Source organism: Cupressus sempervirens, chromosome 4, assembly GCF_028749045.1.
Source record: "Cupressus sempervirens isolate cs-2001-9-10 chromosome 4, ASM2874904v1, whole genome shotgun sequence".
NCBI lineage: Eukaryota > Viridiplantae > Streptophyta > Pinopsida > Cupressales > Cupressaceae > Cupressus > Cupressus sempervirens.
The window spans coordinates 873451610-873470069 of NC_143121.1; the positions used below are offsets into that span (position 1 = coordinate 873451610).

Here is an 18460-nt window from a genome sequence, read left to right on the forward strand (position 1 = left end):
AACAATGTCAAAGCTACTTGGTAAGCACTTAAAAATTTTGATGTAAAATATATAGTCATAGATAACTTTTCAATTTTTCAACATAAAGACTAGAAACTCTAAATATAGCTGATCTAACAATGGCACACATTTTACTTGCAAATATGAATCTATTAGATTATTTATGGTGTCCTTAGTTCTTGCTAATGGTCGTTTAGGGTCCAATTTTTAGTTGTCTTAATTAGTGTATTTTTAGTTGTCTATATTAGGACTTTGCTTTTTTTCTTTTTTTGTTAAAAGCTTTTGCAAACTCTATATATATGGGTATTTGAAAATAGTCATTCAATTTTTTAGAGTTTCATAGTATCAAAGTAGGTGACAAGGCATTAAAGTTTTTGTGCACTTCTACCTATATATGGTTCCCAGAATTCTTTTTACGAAAAGATTTGTGTTGGAGAATTTATGAAAAAATAATCCCCACAACATCATTTTGGCCAAGTTTGGTGCTCATCCGTTTAGGCTTGGAACCATCTTTGACATGGTATGGTTCCTTCATTGCCTTAATGGTTTTGGAGATTCTGCTAATGGGTGTCATAGATACTTCCACTTGGGCTACTGCTCTTCGGTGACTAATGCTGGTTTTGACCCCAATGACTGGGCTTATTGTTGGTACGCCTAGGCTTCTGCTTTACTGAGCTTGTTTAGGATTGTAATTGATTATCTCTCTCCCTTCAAGTTCTCTCTGGATGCTCCCACTCACCCTCCCTCATAGCAGGAGTTGAACGATCATGTCGGACTTGACATCTACAGACAATGCATTATTACGACCTAGTGCAGCCCTTGGGTGGTCTCCAACCGAGGATGGCCTTTTATGCCGAGCACTTTTTGGATATTTAGGATGGGGTCATTGTGCGCCCTTTCTACTTGTCTTAGTGCTAGAGCCATGCCCTTAACATCTCTTTGGGTTCCTTTAGAGTCAGTTGCCACTGGCTCTGCGTCTAGATTGACCACCAAATTGATAGAGCCGATCGGGTTTTCCGCTTTTGTACCTTGGCCGAGGTCGAGACGGAGATTCACTTTATCTTCCGGTTTCCCACCTATTACTAGAATAGGGGGAGGTTTTACTGCCTATTCATAGTGTAGGGCCCTTTTATCTTTCTTTAATTACAAAACAATGTCTTGCTCTTTACCTCCAGGAGGCCGTGCGACTTTGTGATCATACTTTGTAGGATCTATTCCTTTGAGGTATACTTCGGATCAGCTTATCACTTCCTTTTTCTTGCTGAAGTCTCTAGTTTAGGCGACAAAGTGACTGCTTGATATTTCTACTTCTTGTCACGCCAGGCTTATGAGACCTTGGAGTGGATTTACTTGACAACGACACTTCATCTCCATTGGTACTCTCAGATGGTCCAGAGCTCATCCCTGCCATGGACCTTATCCTTCGGTGCTTGACTTTTTCCCACCTGGGAAGGACCCTTAATCTTCCTTCATGTATCTCTTGCTTTCTTGTTTATTCTTTTTACGGTCACCATTTGGTGTTCCTGCTGTTGGTTGTTGCCTTTGTTATATGCTTTCAGTCCCTTAGACCCTTTTGTGGTCTCTTAATGGACATTAATAAATTTATCCTATCTTATCTTTAGCTTATTTATGAAGGTTTTGGAGAATGATTTTTTGGACGATTTTCTACCTGCTCAATTTTTTTTGCATTTTATAGGGTTTTATTAAAACCATGGTTATCTATCCGTGTGAAATCAGTTCTTTTGCCTAGTGGAAGTTTTTTCATTTTTTGGGTTTCCTTGATAATTTTCTTGCAACCTAGGGTTTGCAGATTTTTTTTAGGGTTTTCAGCAAAATTTGTGCTTTTTGAGTTTTGCATGATTTTGGAGAAAAAACAATTTGTTTTCTGCAAGTTTTTTTTTTTTCAAGCGGTGCCTCAACATTTGTACCAGCTATTCACTGAATGTTTTTTACTGATTTTTGACAGGAAAATCAGATCTTTCAGTTTGCTGAGAAGTTGATCTAGTTGAAAAACGGGATGGATGGTGTTGTTTACCAACATCATTTTGGAAGACAATCAATGCTTCAATGACAAGAGCTATAATACATGGAAGCAAAGAATGCTTTCATTTTTTGAGTATCTATGGTTAGATGCAGTTGTTCTAGGTACTAGTACTCGTCCTCCAATGGTGGGCAATGACCAAGCCAAGTTTGATGAGTGTAATTAAGAGACCGTAATGCTAATGAAATTCCCAGCCACCAATGACATGCTTCAAGAAGTGTTATCAGGCAAGACAACTAAAGAGATTTGAGATCACTTAAAGGGTCTTCATGAGATGTCTGACAAGATATGAGCATTCTTTCTAAAGAACATGTTGTTTTCCCTAATGATGGATGAGAAGACGACTCTATGGGAGCATCTTATGAAGATCAAGAATATGGGTCTTCATGAGATGTCTGACAAGAGATGGGCATTCTTTCCAAAGAACATGTTGTTTTCACTAATGATGGATGAGAAGACTACTCTATAGGAGCATCTTATGAAGATCAAGGATAAACATGGTCAACTAGAGGCCATTGTTCGCAAGATGGAAGAGCAAGACATGGTGGCATTTGAGGTAAAACACACTTATGTACTTACAGCTTGTTTTGTGTCTGAAAGCCCAAAACATGGATATACACTTTTTAGAATGTTTGAGGCAGACTGTCAAGTACCTTCATCTCAACCAAGGAGATGATTATTGATTGATGATAAGGTGGGATCTCATGGCATTAATTGAGAGTCTATGGGTGATCGGGGGTAAAACACACCAGATAAAGTGAAATGTCCCTTTTCTGATTTTATATGATATTTCAAGCCTCTAATCAGATCTTTAAGATCAAACAACCAATCTTTCAAAGATCTACCAATTTCTCAATAAACCCCAAATCGGGTATGTTGGAAATAGTGCCAAAAACTTCACAGCTTCACATATTATTAGTAAATCTGAAAGTGGACATTTTTATAGAAATTTCAGCAGCATAACAGCCTACAAAATGACATTTTCAGATCTGTATAACATTTACACAACAGCTCCCAAATGGAGGATAAAAACAATGCTCATCGGGCTCCCAAAAACAACATAGAATAGCCTGAAAACACCACAAAAACACTAATAATCTATCACAGAAGTATAATCATGACCAAATACATATATTCAGCTCTATTTTAACATTTAAAAGTCTGAAATACAGCAGCAACCCAAACTGATATGAAATACTCAACCGGAAACACCAAACTCTTACAAAAACACACCCGAAAAATCACAAATCTGCACTGTTCAGCACAAAGAAAAACTCTGCATGAGCATGCACATGGAATGGCTTCAAACTCCCGTCCTTAGCCTTCCTGGAAACCTGCAAACTCTCGTTCTTGGGTCTCCTCCACAGGTTTGGCAGCCTCTGAAGAATAACAAAGAAATGAGCAAAAATCAAGTTCTGGAATGAGCCCAAAATGCCTCCAAACCCCTTAAAAGAGGGCATAACCCTAACTCACGTCCAAGAGGGGTTAATAAAACATATTTTAATAATAATTTTCATTTATTAGTCCATTAGCTTCCAAAGATTATCCCCTTTTTCCAAAACTTCACCTTTTTGGGCCTGCCTGCTTTAGGAAAGATTATTATTTTTAATTATTTGGAAAAGGGACATGACAAGTCCTCCCCTCCCAAATATTGCTTGTCCTCAAGCAATGGCTGAACAATAAACCAATCAATCCACCTGGATCCCAAATGTAGTCATGAACTATACTACTATCAATTAACATAGGCTCCTGCAATACCCTCTGCAATATGACCAAGAGGAATCCATAACCAAACTGACAATTATAGCTCAACCAAACTCCAAAATCAACACTACCACAGTTAGAAACCCATGGGACACAAACTCTTAGAACATTAGAACCCAAGTAAAGTGGATAAATCAAACTGCCAACATAGTAAATACCATCAACGCATCCCACTGGCCTATACGGAATTTACAATCCAACTCTGCAACAATGGTGAATGCTCCTGAATGAAACTATACCATGTATGGAGAATCCACACACTGTACAACTCCTGCAGTCAACACAACTCTGCAGATCACCGACCACTGTCTCATAACCATAACTCCCATGCACTGCATGAACAAGTGATACAACCCACTGTGACTGATCACCAGTTAAGTCAGGAGATGTCATAGCCAAAGAAGTAGAATCAATAACAACACCCGCTGAAGCATCACTCCAAAACTCCTGCTCTAAGTCATGTATTATCAAGCTGTCAACTGCAGAACCTATCGCCATGTCGTGCCCATCACAACTCTCATCCCGAGGCGTCAAACTATCCCATAACTGATGATAAGCATTAGGAACCAAAATACATCTCTGTATCATCATCTCATCAACATGGTCATCAAAGGTGAATTGATGAGCATACCTCACAATGTAATGTTGATAGAATGCGCCAATCTCAGTCAGTGGCTCAGACTGCAATCCAGATGAAACTAACTGCAATTGATCATTAACCATGTTGGTACTAACTACTACCTCTGAAGATATCACCAAGGGAGTAGTATTACTAGTAGGAACCATGCCAACTGCCGGCTCACCAACATCACACATGATCTTTGATACATCTCTAGTCTCCGTGCCATTAGTAGTAGAGGCCACCACCATGTCAGGCATACAACAATCTGCTACAGCACCCAACTCAACTGAACCTGACTCTAGTGGGAATGAACCTGATATGCCAATGTTAGTATCAAGGATGGATGCATCCCCATCTCCACTATCTCTGACAATCTCGGCCATGGACATCCTCGGATCACCAAACACAACAGCTTGTGACTGTATAGAATCAGGTAAAGACTGTAGTCGCTATAATTCCATGGTCACCTTAGCCAAATGAAACTGTGACTCCTCGAAAGCCAATTGTGTACTCTCAAGAATCTCAGAAGTCACCTCGAGTTGCTGAGTAAGCTCACTCACCTCATCTTCCTTGGCCAATAATGCATCGTATGTTGTACTCCCCCACTCCATAAGATAATCTCTATCGGCTACCAACTGCATATAATTCTGTCTCAGAATCTGGATAGCCTCCCATAAAGAGTGGAACTCTGTCAAGGAAAGATAACTACCTCCCTGCTCATCACTAGTAGGAGAACCCCATCCATAAACTGCTAACAACTGACGAGCAGCGTCGAAATGCTGGCAAGCGATAGAAATGTCTCGCTCACTAACTCTCAACTGATTAGACACATGATGGCACTGTCTAGACTGTCTCCTACAAACCTCCTCTGATGCACTGTCTAAAGGAATATCCTCAAAGTTACTAGTCTCTAGAGTATTACCATCCATATCCTGTGAATCAAATCCAAAGCTCATATCAACATACGGAGTATCAAAAACTATAGCACTGCTGTCCAACTCCTTTGTACCAAAAGAAACTGCCAAGGAAACTAAGTCTTCAAAACTGCCCATTGCATCCTCTTGGATGCCATCAATGCCAATATGATCTTGGGACTCATTTGTACACACTGCCAAATATGAAAGATCATCAACACATTCTAGTAAGTATGGTCGACTGGATATATGAACAAAGCCCAACACCGGTGTATAAAAACTAATACCAACGTCAGACAAGCTGCTAGCACAAGAAAAGACAACACCGTGCAATCTGCTAATCAAATCCATGATAGCACCCAAACAAACACTGCTACCAAAAAGTGTTAAAGATCTCCAGTCAACTGAATCCCTAACGCCAATATAACAATCTCGAGTCCATATCCGTAAACTAGAATCAGCTGGTAACTCAAGCAAACTCCTCACCTGAGTAATATGACCAATACCAACTAACTCCACATACCTGTCATGATGAGATAATGAAGTCACAATACCCTCTTTGTTCACTTTCGGCTGGCTGGACAAATCATGTGAAGTACTACCAGCCTCAACCTCATGTGATGAAGCATCTAACTGTGCCTGGTACTCTTTCTCAGCAAAGTCATGAATGCTCATCTCTATCAGGTATCTCACCATCATGCACAACAACATCCTCATAATCATCATCTAAACCCACTACCTCCTGTGGCAGAGTAGAATTTGAGACCTCTGCCTGGCTATAAGCTAGTTTCTCAAACTCCTCATGCAAGTTCTTGGTAATTGTGTCAACTGCCCTGTGAGAAAATCTGCCAAATAGAAATCTAGTCAACTTATCCACCTTAGCTGGGTCGGACAACATGTCATTCATCATACGGTGGTGCTCAACCAACTGTTCAGACATGTCATGGCTTATTTTCCTAAGTTTATCTTGAATGTCTAAATAACCATCCTTTCTACTGTTCTGACTCTAGATATCAATTGTCCAAGATCGTGTCCTCTGAGACTCTGTACTATACCTGTTCATTCTGGATAAAGTAGAGTGTTACCCCACTAGGTTATAACTTCTTCAAACACCAAGAACTAACATGCAAATGATTAGAAGTAGCATGCAACCATAGATTTTGACATGCAGCTGATTAGAAGCAACATGCAACCACCAAATTCACCAAGAACTAACATGCAAATGATTAGAAGTAGCATGCAACCATAAATTTTGACATGCAGCTGATTAGAAGCAACATGCAACCATAAATTATGACATGCAAGATTTAGGTAGTTCTCAAAACTGACATGCAAACTTCTACAAACCCTCAGGCTGGCAAGATCATAGCTCTGATACCACTGAAATGTCCCTTTTCTGATTTTATATGATATTTCAAGCTTCTAATCAGATCTTTAAGATCAAACAACCAATCTTTCAAAGATCCACCAATTTCTCAATAAACCCCAAATCGGGTATGCCAGAAATAGTGCCAAAAGCTTCATAGCTTCACATATTATTAGTAAATCTGAAAGTGGACATTTTTATAGAAATTTCAGCAGCATAACAGCCTACAAAATGACATTTTCAGATCTATATAACATTTACACAACAGCTCCCAAATGGAAGATAAAAACAATGCTCATCGGGCTCCCAAAAACAACATAGAATAGCCCGAAAACACCACAAAAACTAATAATCTATTACAGAAGTATAATCACGACCAAATACATATATTCAACCCTATTTTAACATCTAAAAGTCTGAAATATAGCAGCAACCCAAACTGATATGAAATTCTTAACCGGAAACACCAAACTCTTACAAAAACACACCCGAAAAATCACAAATCTGCACTGTTCAGCACAAAGGCAAACTCTGCATGAGCATGCACATGGAATGACTTCAAACTCCCGTCCTTAGCCTTCCTGAAAACCTGCAAACTCCCGTTCTTGGGTCTCCTTCTCCACAGGTTTGGCAGCCTTTGAAGAATAACAAAGAAATGAGCAAAAATCAAGTTTTGGAATGAGCCCAAAATGCCTCCAAACCCATTAAAAGAGGGCATAACCCTAACTCACGTCCAAGAGGGGTTAATAAAACATATTTTAATAATAATTTTCATTTATTAGTCCATTAGCTTCAAAAGATTATCCCCTTTTTCCGAAACTTTACCTTTTTGGGCCTGCCTGCCTTAGGAAAGATTATTATTTTTAATTATTTGGAAAAGGGACTTGACATAAAGGCTTACTGGCTTATGAGTCAAAATGGTTTATGACACTCAGAGAACAAAAATAATAATCAGAGTATAATGGAAGAGGATGAAGGAATGGTAGAACATAATACTAGAATTATAAAGCAGCTTTGTGTCAAATGAGAAATCTGCAAATTCTACACATTAAACCAAGAGTTTGAATTAATCAACAAATCTTGACCTTTTAGAAGCTTATTTGAATGATTCTAACATTCATAATGTCACACGTATGCGAGTATAGCTGATGGCTTTAAGTTTAAATACAATAAGAGCAAGTGCTTGCCTTCTGCCAGATTAAACTTCCATATAAAATCATTATTTGAAGATATTGTACACACAGATACCATTCTTGTAGCCTTTTGATATCAGATATGGAAGATACGGGTTTATGGATTTTGTCCACTTGTTCTTGGAATGATGATGAAGCTAGTGGTGAAGACAATTTAATTTGGAGAACCATTGTGATACTGTGAGATGACCATGGTTACAGAACATCTTGTATCAGTCACCAGGTCTTGGGAAGCCACGTTTCCCATTGTGGAAAGTTGAAAAATGTGAGGAATGACTTCTACAACTTGAGCTCTTGTCTACCATTTCTCTTGACTAGGCACATGATAGAATTAAACAATAATGGTAGATTAGAGTTGCCTGATTCCTTGTGTTTGACCCATTTGTCAATGACTTGATACTCCTCTTCTGGCATAATGGAATCAGGTTTGATTTTAGATGGTTGGGATTCTTTTGTTGCATCTGGTGTGTCCAATAAATTTGAAAATAATGATACAGAAGTTCTGCATTTGCAGTTTGTTGAAAACCTAGGTAAGCTAGATTGCTTAAGCCTAAAACCTTATCTCCAATCTTCTTAGTGATGGTCTATGGACTATAAGGAACATGGAAATTGTGTGAAAGCATCTACTTCTGCAAATATACATGTACTATATCGCCAACTTTGAATTGATGTGGCATCTGATGTGGGTAATGTACTACTCATGTCTACCTCTGCGGAAATGATTGTGGTTGGTGGTGAATTTGGCATCTGATGCTTCTTGTTTCACAGCTGAATTTCCTAATGCTACCCACAAATTTCATGACCCTCATATCTATCACCAACATTCAATTTGAATGCAATCTTGTGCTGGTTATGTTTTGCATTGATCTTCTGTAAAATTGTTTGCAATTGCTGCTGAATGTGGCATCTAATGTTGGACATGGCCTCGCTGAATTTTATAAGTATACATGAGACATTCTACATCTCTGTGCGGCACAACACTCAACTTGGTATTCTGATAACCTGTTAAGGAAAAATAAAGATAATTTTACTGTTTTTTATTAAATGAAAACAGGTTTTGAAGGGCCCTTGAAACCCTTTTGCAAAAAGCATAAGATTTAAAACATTAACTCCTAGACCAGTCCAATGAAACATGACAGAACAGGCCCGCCAAGAACAAAATGCCAGCCTAACAAAGGGACAGCCATAAAAGACAGGACCCAAAAGACAGCGCAAAACAAAACAGAACAAGACCCACAAAACAAAACACAATTAACCCATAGACTTCAAAAGACAATTTTACTGTTGGGAGGATGATTCTGCAACTATAGTTATATTTGAATAAGAGCCCATATGAATTAATGTGCCAGGTGCAAGCTCAACTGATTAACAAAATCTATTTTAACACTATACCTAGGAGCCCAGGATTAAAAAATTTGCTAAATTTTAGTCGCTTGTTTTATCTCACATTTGCAAAACCTTCCATTATGCCTTTTTAGTTTTCAAGGCATTTATTGTTTATTGTTTGGATCTGTCTTTACTGAAGGTAATTCACTTAGTTATTCTTTTCTGTCTTATTGACTGGTTTTTTATTTTAGTATATTTTATGAGTAAATAATAGATAACATTGTATTGCTCAGTTCATCTTATTAATGTCTTAGCTGGATTCTAGGAGCTAAACAAGCAAGAATGTACTGAAGTCTGCACCATAGTGGATTTACAAATTTAATTTATGCATGTTATTACAAAAAAAGTGTTCTATCCCATAAAGCCAGATATTGGTGGATGTACCATGCCATAAAAAAAAGATAGATTTGTTCTGTGAAAAGGGGACAAGATTAGAGTTTGTGTTGTATAAAAGTTTTAGGGTGACTTCATTTATTTTAAAGTGCAAACTAAAGCTCTTGTACTTATGCTGATTTTTAACTGGGCAGTATGCTGATCGCCAGCCAATTGGACTGGAGAGAGTTATCCGAACTGTATCTGCTGAAACAGTTAAGGGTTTTTATCGTCGCTGGTATCACCTGACGAATATGGCTGTTGTTGCAGTAGGGGATTTTCCTGATACACAGGTTATAATGTCATGAATGCTGTTTGATACATTACTGAACATTGATTTCAAGGTGGCAATTCAATGTATTTTGCCCTGGGATAAATGCTACTAAAATTCGTATCTATGTGCAGGGTGTTGTTGACCTGATTAAACTTCATTTTGAGCACAAGCAATGTCTACCTAGACCCCCTCCTACTATTCCTGTTTTTAATGTGCCCTCACATGAGGAGCCTCGATTTTCCTGTTTTGCGGAGGCTGAAGCAGGAGGGGTAAGTGTTTCTAAGGCTCTATTTCTTCTTTATTGCCAACCTTTTGATCAATTAAAAAATGGAGTAATGGGATTTTAGGATTTGGACTCATATTAAGTGATATCTGTCAGTCAGCAGTAATGGTGAGCTGTAAGATTCCGTTTTCTGAGATGAAGACTGTAAGAGATTATCGAGAATGGCTTGCAGAAAATCTGTTTCACAGTGCATTGAATCAAAGATTTTTCAAAATTTCTCGCCAACGAGATCCACCATTCTTCTCCTGTTCATCATCTGCTGATGTTTGGGTTCACCCTGTAAAGGCTTATGTCATATCGGCTAGTTGCAAAGAAAGAGGAACCCTTGAAGGTGTTGAATCTATTCTGACAGAGGTGACATATTAAAATGGTTGAAATTGGCAAATTTTTTCCGCATTGTCTCTTTAGCAAATATTAATAAACAATAGGATATCTGTCAAGTTGGATTTGATTCTTGGTCTTATAGGTAGCAAGGGTTCGTGTTCATGGATTTTCGGAACGTGAAATTTCAATAGCTCGTGCTTTCATGATGGCAGATATAGAATCAGCATACCTTGAACGTGATCAGAATCAATCTACAAGCCTGCGAGATGAGTGTCTCCAAGTAAATTATGGACTCCAATTTCCTTTATTCTTGCTTTCCAGAATCCAAATTAATTATGATATTTCACATCTTTGTTTTATTCTTGTTTATTCAGTGCTATTTCTCATTTTATGAATCTAAGAAAGATTACATTTGTGTTAATCATAAAGAATTCAACACACAAAATGTAAGTTATAGACATTCGCTGGGTTTTAGCCTATCACTATATAAACTATGATTATGCAGAGAATACTTGGTCTCATCATTTAATTATATAAATAAAAACTTAAAAAGCTAGTCAGTTTATTTTCTCTAGTTTACATATACAAAACTGAGAATTTAATCAGTTGGAATATGATTTATTTGATGTGTCAGTTGTTTGGTCTCTGCTGATTTCAGTAAGTGAATAATTTGTGGAATAAGCTCTTGCATCAAGACTTGCAAAATTAGTAATCAAGCTAGTTATCTTAAGGAATTTTAAAGATTCAACTGTATGCCAGAAAATATGTTTAAATATATTGTGATCAACTTCATTGTTGTTAGAGATAAACTTTTTCTGTTGGTACTCTAATAGTTAGATTAATTAATGCCAATCCATCCAGTGTTATGGTCTATTATCTTTATGTTCATGAATACATGCTATAAGTCAGAGTGTTCGCCAAATTTTCGGCTTCAGGTTTGAATTCAGCGAATCCTTAAAACTTGAAAAATATTTGTTGAAATTCGATATGAAATTTGTAGGGCAGCAGTTTGGTGTCATTTTTTTCTGGAAACATCGGCAAAAAAAAGCTTAACAAGTGAACCCCTGTTATATAATAATGCATCAATTTCGGAAGGCATCTGATGTTTGCATCTCACATCCTTGTTCATCGTCCCTATCCATGTCTGTGCATACATTGTTGTGCATTTGTCTGTGCATCTCACATCGCTGGTCATTACCGTGGAGAACGGCCATTACAAGTCTTAGTGACCTTCCTTCGAGAGCTTCCCGGTAGGAATCTTCGATTTCATTTTTAGGTTCCATTAGTAATTATATGGATGTTAATTAGGTTTGGATAGTTTATATGTATGTTTATTAAACAATATAAATATTAATAGTATATTTATTATATTCAAGTTTTTCTTAAATCTATTAGTTTTGTTTATTTATAATATTTATTCATTTATTCATAAATTCATTATTTAGTATTATTTTAAATGAAATAATTATTATTGTTTTAAATAAAATAATAGGTATAATAATTATGTTTATATATAGAAAAATTTAAAGAATAAGTATATTTTATGTGAGAAAAAACTTTAGCATTTCATGTATATTTTATTTATTTTTTAGTAGTAAAATATTAATAGTTGGTATGTTTATTTATTATTATTAATTTATTATTTATTATTTATATTTTAAAAAATTATATAAGGCGAAATTAATTTCGATTTTTTTTCGAATTTTTGGACCGTGCCGAACTTCATCCGAACTTCGTAGTTGTCAAACTCAAACTCGAACTCGAACCTTGTGACTTAGAATACATGTAATCAAAATAGATGCAATTGTAATGTTTTGGTAATAACTGGCTTTTATCTTGTACTTGTTGGCTTTGGTTGAAATCAAGTGGTTTATAATATATCTTAAGTGATAATGGTTCACTTTCCCTTATTTAACTTGACCACTTGCAGATAGGGAATGTCTGATCCTTTGCTGATCGTTACTAGTCTACCTTTAATGTAAGAAGCTAATATGAATAGAGCCATAAATTTCTTACTCACTCTTGTATGTATTGAGTTTAATGCTTATTTATGCAAGTACTTGTCTTATCAGAAAAAGAAGTAAAAATTGGTACCATTGCCTCTAAGAAATTGGATTGGATCTAAAAATATCAATGCTGGTCTATAAAGATGACCATGTAAAGGGATGCTTAGTTGAGGATGTTTATCGCCTAATTCATTATACTCTTAATATAATAGTTTAAACATTGTAGGTGAGTACAAATGGCTGATGAAATCGATTATAATATTTGCGCAAATATATAAGAATGTATCTCATTCATAAGCATTTATACAACCATTTAAAGGAATTTTCATAACACATGTTCTCTTTCACTACTAAAATTAGATTATATCATTTAAACAAGTGTTGCTAAGAACTTCTAACCCTGGGGAACTACCAAGAGTAACTGTATATAACCAATGAAGTGAAACTAATTTTGCTGACTAAAATATTATTAAAATATGATTGTATGTAGCGTTGTCTAACTACATTAGTGCCGTACACCTTGCCTACCTTCCTCCCCTCAATCTTCTTCCAAACGACAACAGAATTGAAGACTAAAAGTAACAAAATTAAACATCACTAATGGGTTGGTGGAGAAGGCATCCTTGGAGTTGTGTAAACTAAGGATGGAGTGGACTTAGGGAAAATGATCACCACAAGAAATAGACTTATTGTGTCCTAAATTGGAGATAACGGGCTGTCATAAGCTCTTGAACTTGGCAATCTCTTTATGCTTTTTGACCAGCCAGTTGCCCTTTTGCATTGACTTTTGATCTTTCTCAGTCAATTCTTTCTCATTCTTAGCAATCTTGGCTTTTTAAAGTTTCAATAGGTGAGATTGTTGAGATAATTTGGTTTGAAACCTTTGATTTTGCACATCCACCACCTCAGTTTTTTTGAAAAACTTGTGTTGACTCGTCCACATGCTTCGTGACTGGGTGATGAGAAATGATATGTTGTTGAACCATTTAGAAAGCCTCCTTATAGACAGACTCGATGGAATAAAAGGAGGTGATGACATGACTATTGCATCTGTCAAAAGAATGGATTATATAATCGGCTTGCCACGTATTCTTCATTTTTGGGTTTGACGTAGTGTGTCAACATTTTTGAGATGACTTTTTTAGTAAATTCTTCATGACATCCTTCTTCATAAATTTCTCTAAGGCAACCCTCTTAAGGGACAAGAGGGTAATTAGTGCTATCCAAATGTGTGGTTGTTACATCCCAATTTTTTGCCCTAAATTTTAAATTGAACTTAGCTGTTGATTTAATGAATCAATATCATGTGAAAGTGAGTTAGTTAATTATAGCCGTTGTATCAATTTATTTCTTCTTGATCACGTGAAAGTGAGTTAGTTAATTCTAGCCGTTGTATCAATTTATTTCTTCCTGATCATGTGAAAGTGAGTTAGTTAATTATAGCCGTTGTATCTTCCTGATCATGTGGAAGTGAGTTAGTTAATTATAGCTGTTGTATCAATTTATTTCTTCTTGATCATGTGAAAGTGGGTTATTTAATTATAGCCGTTGTATATAAGATGAACATGTGAAAAGAGTTAGTTATTCTTATGTTGATGAAATCTCTAATGGTCACTAGATGATTTTGAATTAACAATTTATAAAATCTTGAATTGATGTCTTGGCAAGAATGTTGTTTTGAATGATTACAGGAAGAAGACTAAAGAGAGAGGGGAAGCATTGCTAAATGGGGTCATTAGAAGGGGATGGTCGAATAGTCCAGTCATCAGAATCGACAGGTTTGACCTAAAACTATCTTGGCAAGGTTACTAGGACTTGACAACATATTACATGGTGGAACCGCATGAGCTATAAAAGGAACATTATAATAAATAATGTAAAATAAACATAAATTCTTTCCTTTAAATAATTATCAAATATTATTATTATTTAACTATTATTTTACATTCTTAAAGACGAACATATGTATATAAAAATAAGATGGCACCAATACATTATAAATTATAATCTAATGATGCCACCTTATTAATATGTACACATGAACGTAGATAAAAACATATAATAATAAAAAAATAATAATAACTTTTTAACTTCCTATTTTTCTTTCTTTCTTTCCCTCCATTTTTTGTTTTCTTTTTAAATTGATTTGAATGGCTTTCGAAAGGATTCTTGTAACTGAAGGAAGTTGTAGAGTCAAGCTCTTCTCTATATTATAGTTTTTCATAATTGTATCACCTCATTCATTTTCCATTCTGCCTTTGAACACATTGGTGCTGGTATCTCTATCATAGGTAAATAGTGTAGCCGATGGGTCTTGTCGGGAAGGTTCTTGTTATGTAGCCGATGGGTCCCTTCGGGAAGGTTCTTGTTATGTAGCCGATGGGTCCCTTCGGGAAGGTTCTTGTATGTAGCCGACGGTTCCCTTCAAGAAGGTTATTGTCATGTAGCCGACGGACCCCTTCGGGAAGGTTCTTCGGAAAGTATTTATACACCCTTTGGGATTATTGTAAATCATGATGGAAGCATAATGTAATGTCTTTGGCAGATGCGAATAAAATAAGAAGTTCTGCTATTCTGTGCGTTGATTTCTTTACCTAGTATGGTAAACATTTGGCGCCGTTGCCTGATGGACTTGGTACACAGACAGACGGATGAAGATTAAATGCCGAATCAGTTGAACAAGAATAAGAATAAGTTGAAGGAAAAGGATGAATTACGCGCAGCGTAGGAAAATTTAATTTTGGCACAACAGGCTGAACGCAGACGGAGATTTCAGCAAGTTACCAACGGACACAAAAGCACTGGAAAATTGTTGGAAGAGACTCGACAACGGCTCGATTTGGTGGAATAAGCAAGGGAGGAGTTTCTAAACTTGCATACACCGAGGGAAGAGAATCTAGATGGAAGGGGATCGACTCGCACGGCTCAGAGTGCCGAGGGAGCACGAGCGTGGAGTGAACTCTTCGCTCGAGATATACTTCCGGAACAGATAGCTTCGGTTGACAAAAACCCTTCTTTACCAAATAGCGTGATTCTCGAAAACAACACGAGTATTGAAAACAGCGTTGGTGTTGAAAATAGCGTGGGTGTTGGAAACAGCACGGGTGTTGCAAACAACGCGGGTGTTGAAAACAGCGCGGAAGCCGAAAACAGCGCAGGTGTGCAAAACAACGCAGGTACACAACAAAACCCACAACATCTAGTTATGATGGCAGGATCAAAGGAGAAACTGCTGAAGTTCGATGGCGATGGTACCACGGATCCCATTCGACATTGCAAAACATGTGAAACGATCTGGAGGGCAAATGGGATAACTGATGAAGACGACTGGATGAGACAATTTTCGGCCACCCTACGGGGTGTGGCAATTGACTGGTTTACTAGTACAGATCCGTAGAAGCTGGACAGTTGGAATAACATTAAAAAGGAGTTTCTTGCTGAATTCCAACTGTTGTGTGACGATAATGAAATTGTAGCAGAGATCTTCAATACTAAGCAAGGGAAGGACGAAACTGTCCGCGTCTACGCCAGGAAATTAAAAGATTTGATAAACAAAATGGAAAATAAGCTGGCGGATGGACTTCAGAAAAGGTGGTTCGTGGAAGGTCTACGCCCAAACTTGCGGAAGAAAATGAAAATTGTGCCGCCGTCGTCATACACGGAAGCTTATAACAGAGCATTGAACCTCAAAAGTGAGCAGAAGACAAAGAAGAAGAAGACTAGCTCATCTGATTTGGATGATGATGAGCTTTCTGGAGATGTTTACCGTACTGGTAAAGAAATCAACGCATACAGACAACAATAGCAGAATAATATTCGCATATGCCAGAACATATATTAGGCTTCATAATATTCGCAATAGCAGATCATGATTAATGCTTTACAATGATTCTAGACGGGCTATAAATACTATTGCCGAACCTTCTCGAAGGAGTCCATTGGCCACAAATATTCTATCCGCTACAAACTATTTACCGACGACGTCGGCTACAAAATACAGAAACATTGCCGGACATCAGCCCGTCGGCTACAGAAACATCGTCGGGACCATCCAGTCGGCTGACACCGTCCCCCCCAAAAAGAAAAGTCGTCTCCAGACGACAAAAAATATCTTGATAGCCACCTGTGCTGCTTTCTCTGTTTTCAATTCCTTGGTACCCTGAGCCAAGTGTCGCTGCACTGCCTCCAACTGGATGATCAACTCCTCCTGAGCTCTCTACGCATCCACCAAGACAGCCTCCCGGCCAACACCTACTCCCAGTGCCTCTGGTACACAGACAGTCCATGCCTGCAGCCACTTCAACTCTTCTCAACTAGTCAGACTCCCACAACTGATATCCGCAACGACTGGGGGTCCAGGGGGCAACACCCCCGCGGGGTCCTGGGGCTCGCAGTACAGGGTGGCGTTGAGGGGCAGTGCCCCTCGCCGCCAAGACCAAATTAGCACTTCGCAACCCACACAGAAATGCACGGAACACACCATTTCTGTCATTTTCTGCCGACTCTACACTCTTTCTGGCAACCACTGATGCGTCCCCTTCCCTTTGGCACCATCTGTAACTCATTCTGAACAACTTGAATCTGTCGTCGTTTTTTTTTAAACTGCTTCCTCTACAATCCACCACAAATCCCTCTGCACACAGAAATTCTTCTCCTTCCCTACATAGATTCCATCTTGGCTCCTGCAATTTTACTGTGCTGCCGCTAAACTCAAAAGCACCCAAACTAAATATGCCATATTTTTTCCACTCCTCACAAAACCCTGAGCTTCTCCTTTTGGTAGAATAAGCACTCTTCTTTATGTCTCTGTTTCCCTGCGGAGAAATCTGGCTGGAGGAGGGAATGGAGTTTGGCGGAAATGTTTTTTATCCGCGGCCTTTTTGGCGGAGGAACTTAGAAGTTTTATGCCCGCGGACAGGCTGCCTGCGGGGCTTTTGGGCCATTCCCTTTCATGCCCGCGGACAGGCTGTTTCCCGAGGGGCCTTTGTCTTCGCCTGCGGGACTTTTTCAACCGCGGATAGACTCTGCCCGCGGGGCTTTTTCCATCCGGGGTCCCTTTTTTTTTTTTAAAAATTTTGTTCAATTTTTTTTTTTTGACAAAAATAAAATAAAATAAAAAAACAACACCTCAATTTTGCCTCTAGGCGTCGCCATTCTGCAACGATGACGACAAGGGAATCATCTGATCATTTTGTGACGGTGACGGCATCTTCTTGGCATGGTAGGATTTGTTGATTGCGTGAGGTACCTCTTGCCCGCCCAATGTTCTCAACTTTACCACTCGATTGTTGCCGACCTCCCGGATCTGATATGGTCCAAGCCATTTGGCCTTAAACTTTTCCACTTTGATTTCATTCCGACCGTCGTATGCCTTACGTCTGTTCTGTGCCACCTCCGTCGCCCACTGTGCCTACGGTCGTGGCGCAACTGGATTATTTCCTTGCTAATTTTATGCTGCAGTGTAACCTTTTCTTTCCGCACGGTCCATTCACCATGTACTAGATAGTGGGATCTTTCGTTTTTCTATGTTTAGACTGTATGTTCTTCCCCTCAGCTTCAGCCATGGAAGCTTTTCCTTCTTCCACTTTCCTGCATTCCTCTGGACATTCATTTTCCTGTGTTTTTTCACGTTTGTCGACCATTAACATATTGCAACTCGGACACAGTTCGTAGTCTTCTATCTGCTAGTGGAACAGGCCATTCACCGAGTCGAGGTCGTCATCATTCAATCCTCCGTCAAGTCTCAATACTCCTTCGTCTGGTTCCATTCTCCTCTTTGCTTCGTCGTCACTTTCGCCGTCACTTTCTGAATCTGACGATGCTGCCTCCTCATCGACCATTTGTGTATGTAGGTCAATTGTGAATCTTTTGCCTCCGCTCTCCATTGATAGGGTATTTCGTTTCCAATCATGTTT

General features: G+C 38.2%; 1 protein-coding gene across 8 annotated transcripts in view; it reads left to right on the forward strand.

Moving 5' to 3' along the window:
* LOC149564185 (Insulinase (Peptidase family M16) protein) overlaps positions 1-18460 on the forward strand; it is a 226061-nt gene that overhangs the window by 28670 nt on the left and 178931 nt on the right. For all 8 annotated transcript variants that reach the window (XM_089827253.1, XM_089827250.1, XM_089827252.1 and 5 more), the window contains 4 exons: positions 9814-9951; positions 10064-10201; positions 10312-10569; positions 10682-10819. In XM_089827253.1, coding sequence (XP_089683379.1) covers positions 9814-9951; positions 10064-10201; positions 10312-10569; positions 10682-10819 — 672 coding nt within the window. The remainder of the gene's footprint in view (positions 1-9813; positions 9952-10063; positions 10202-10311; positions 10570-10681; positions 10820-18460) is intronic.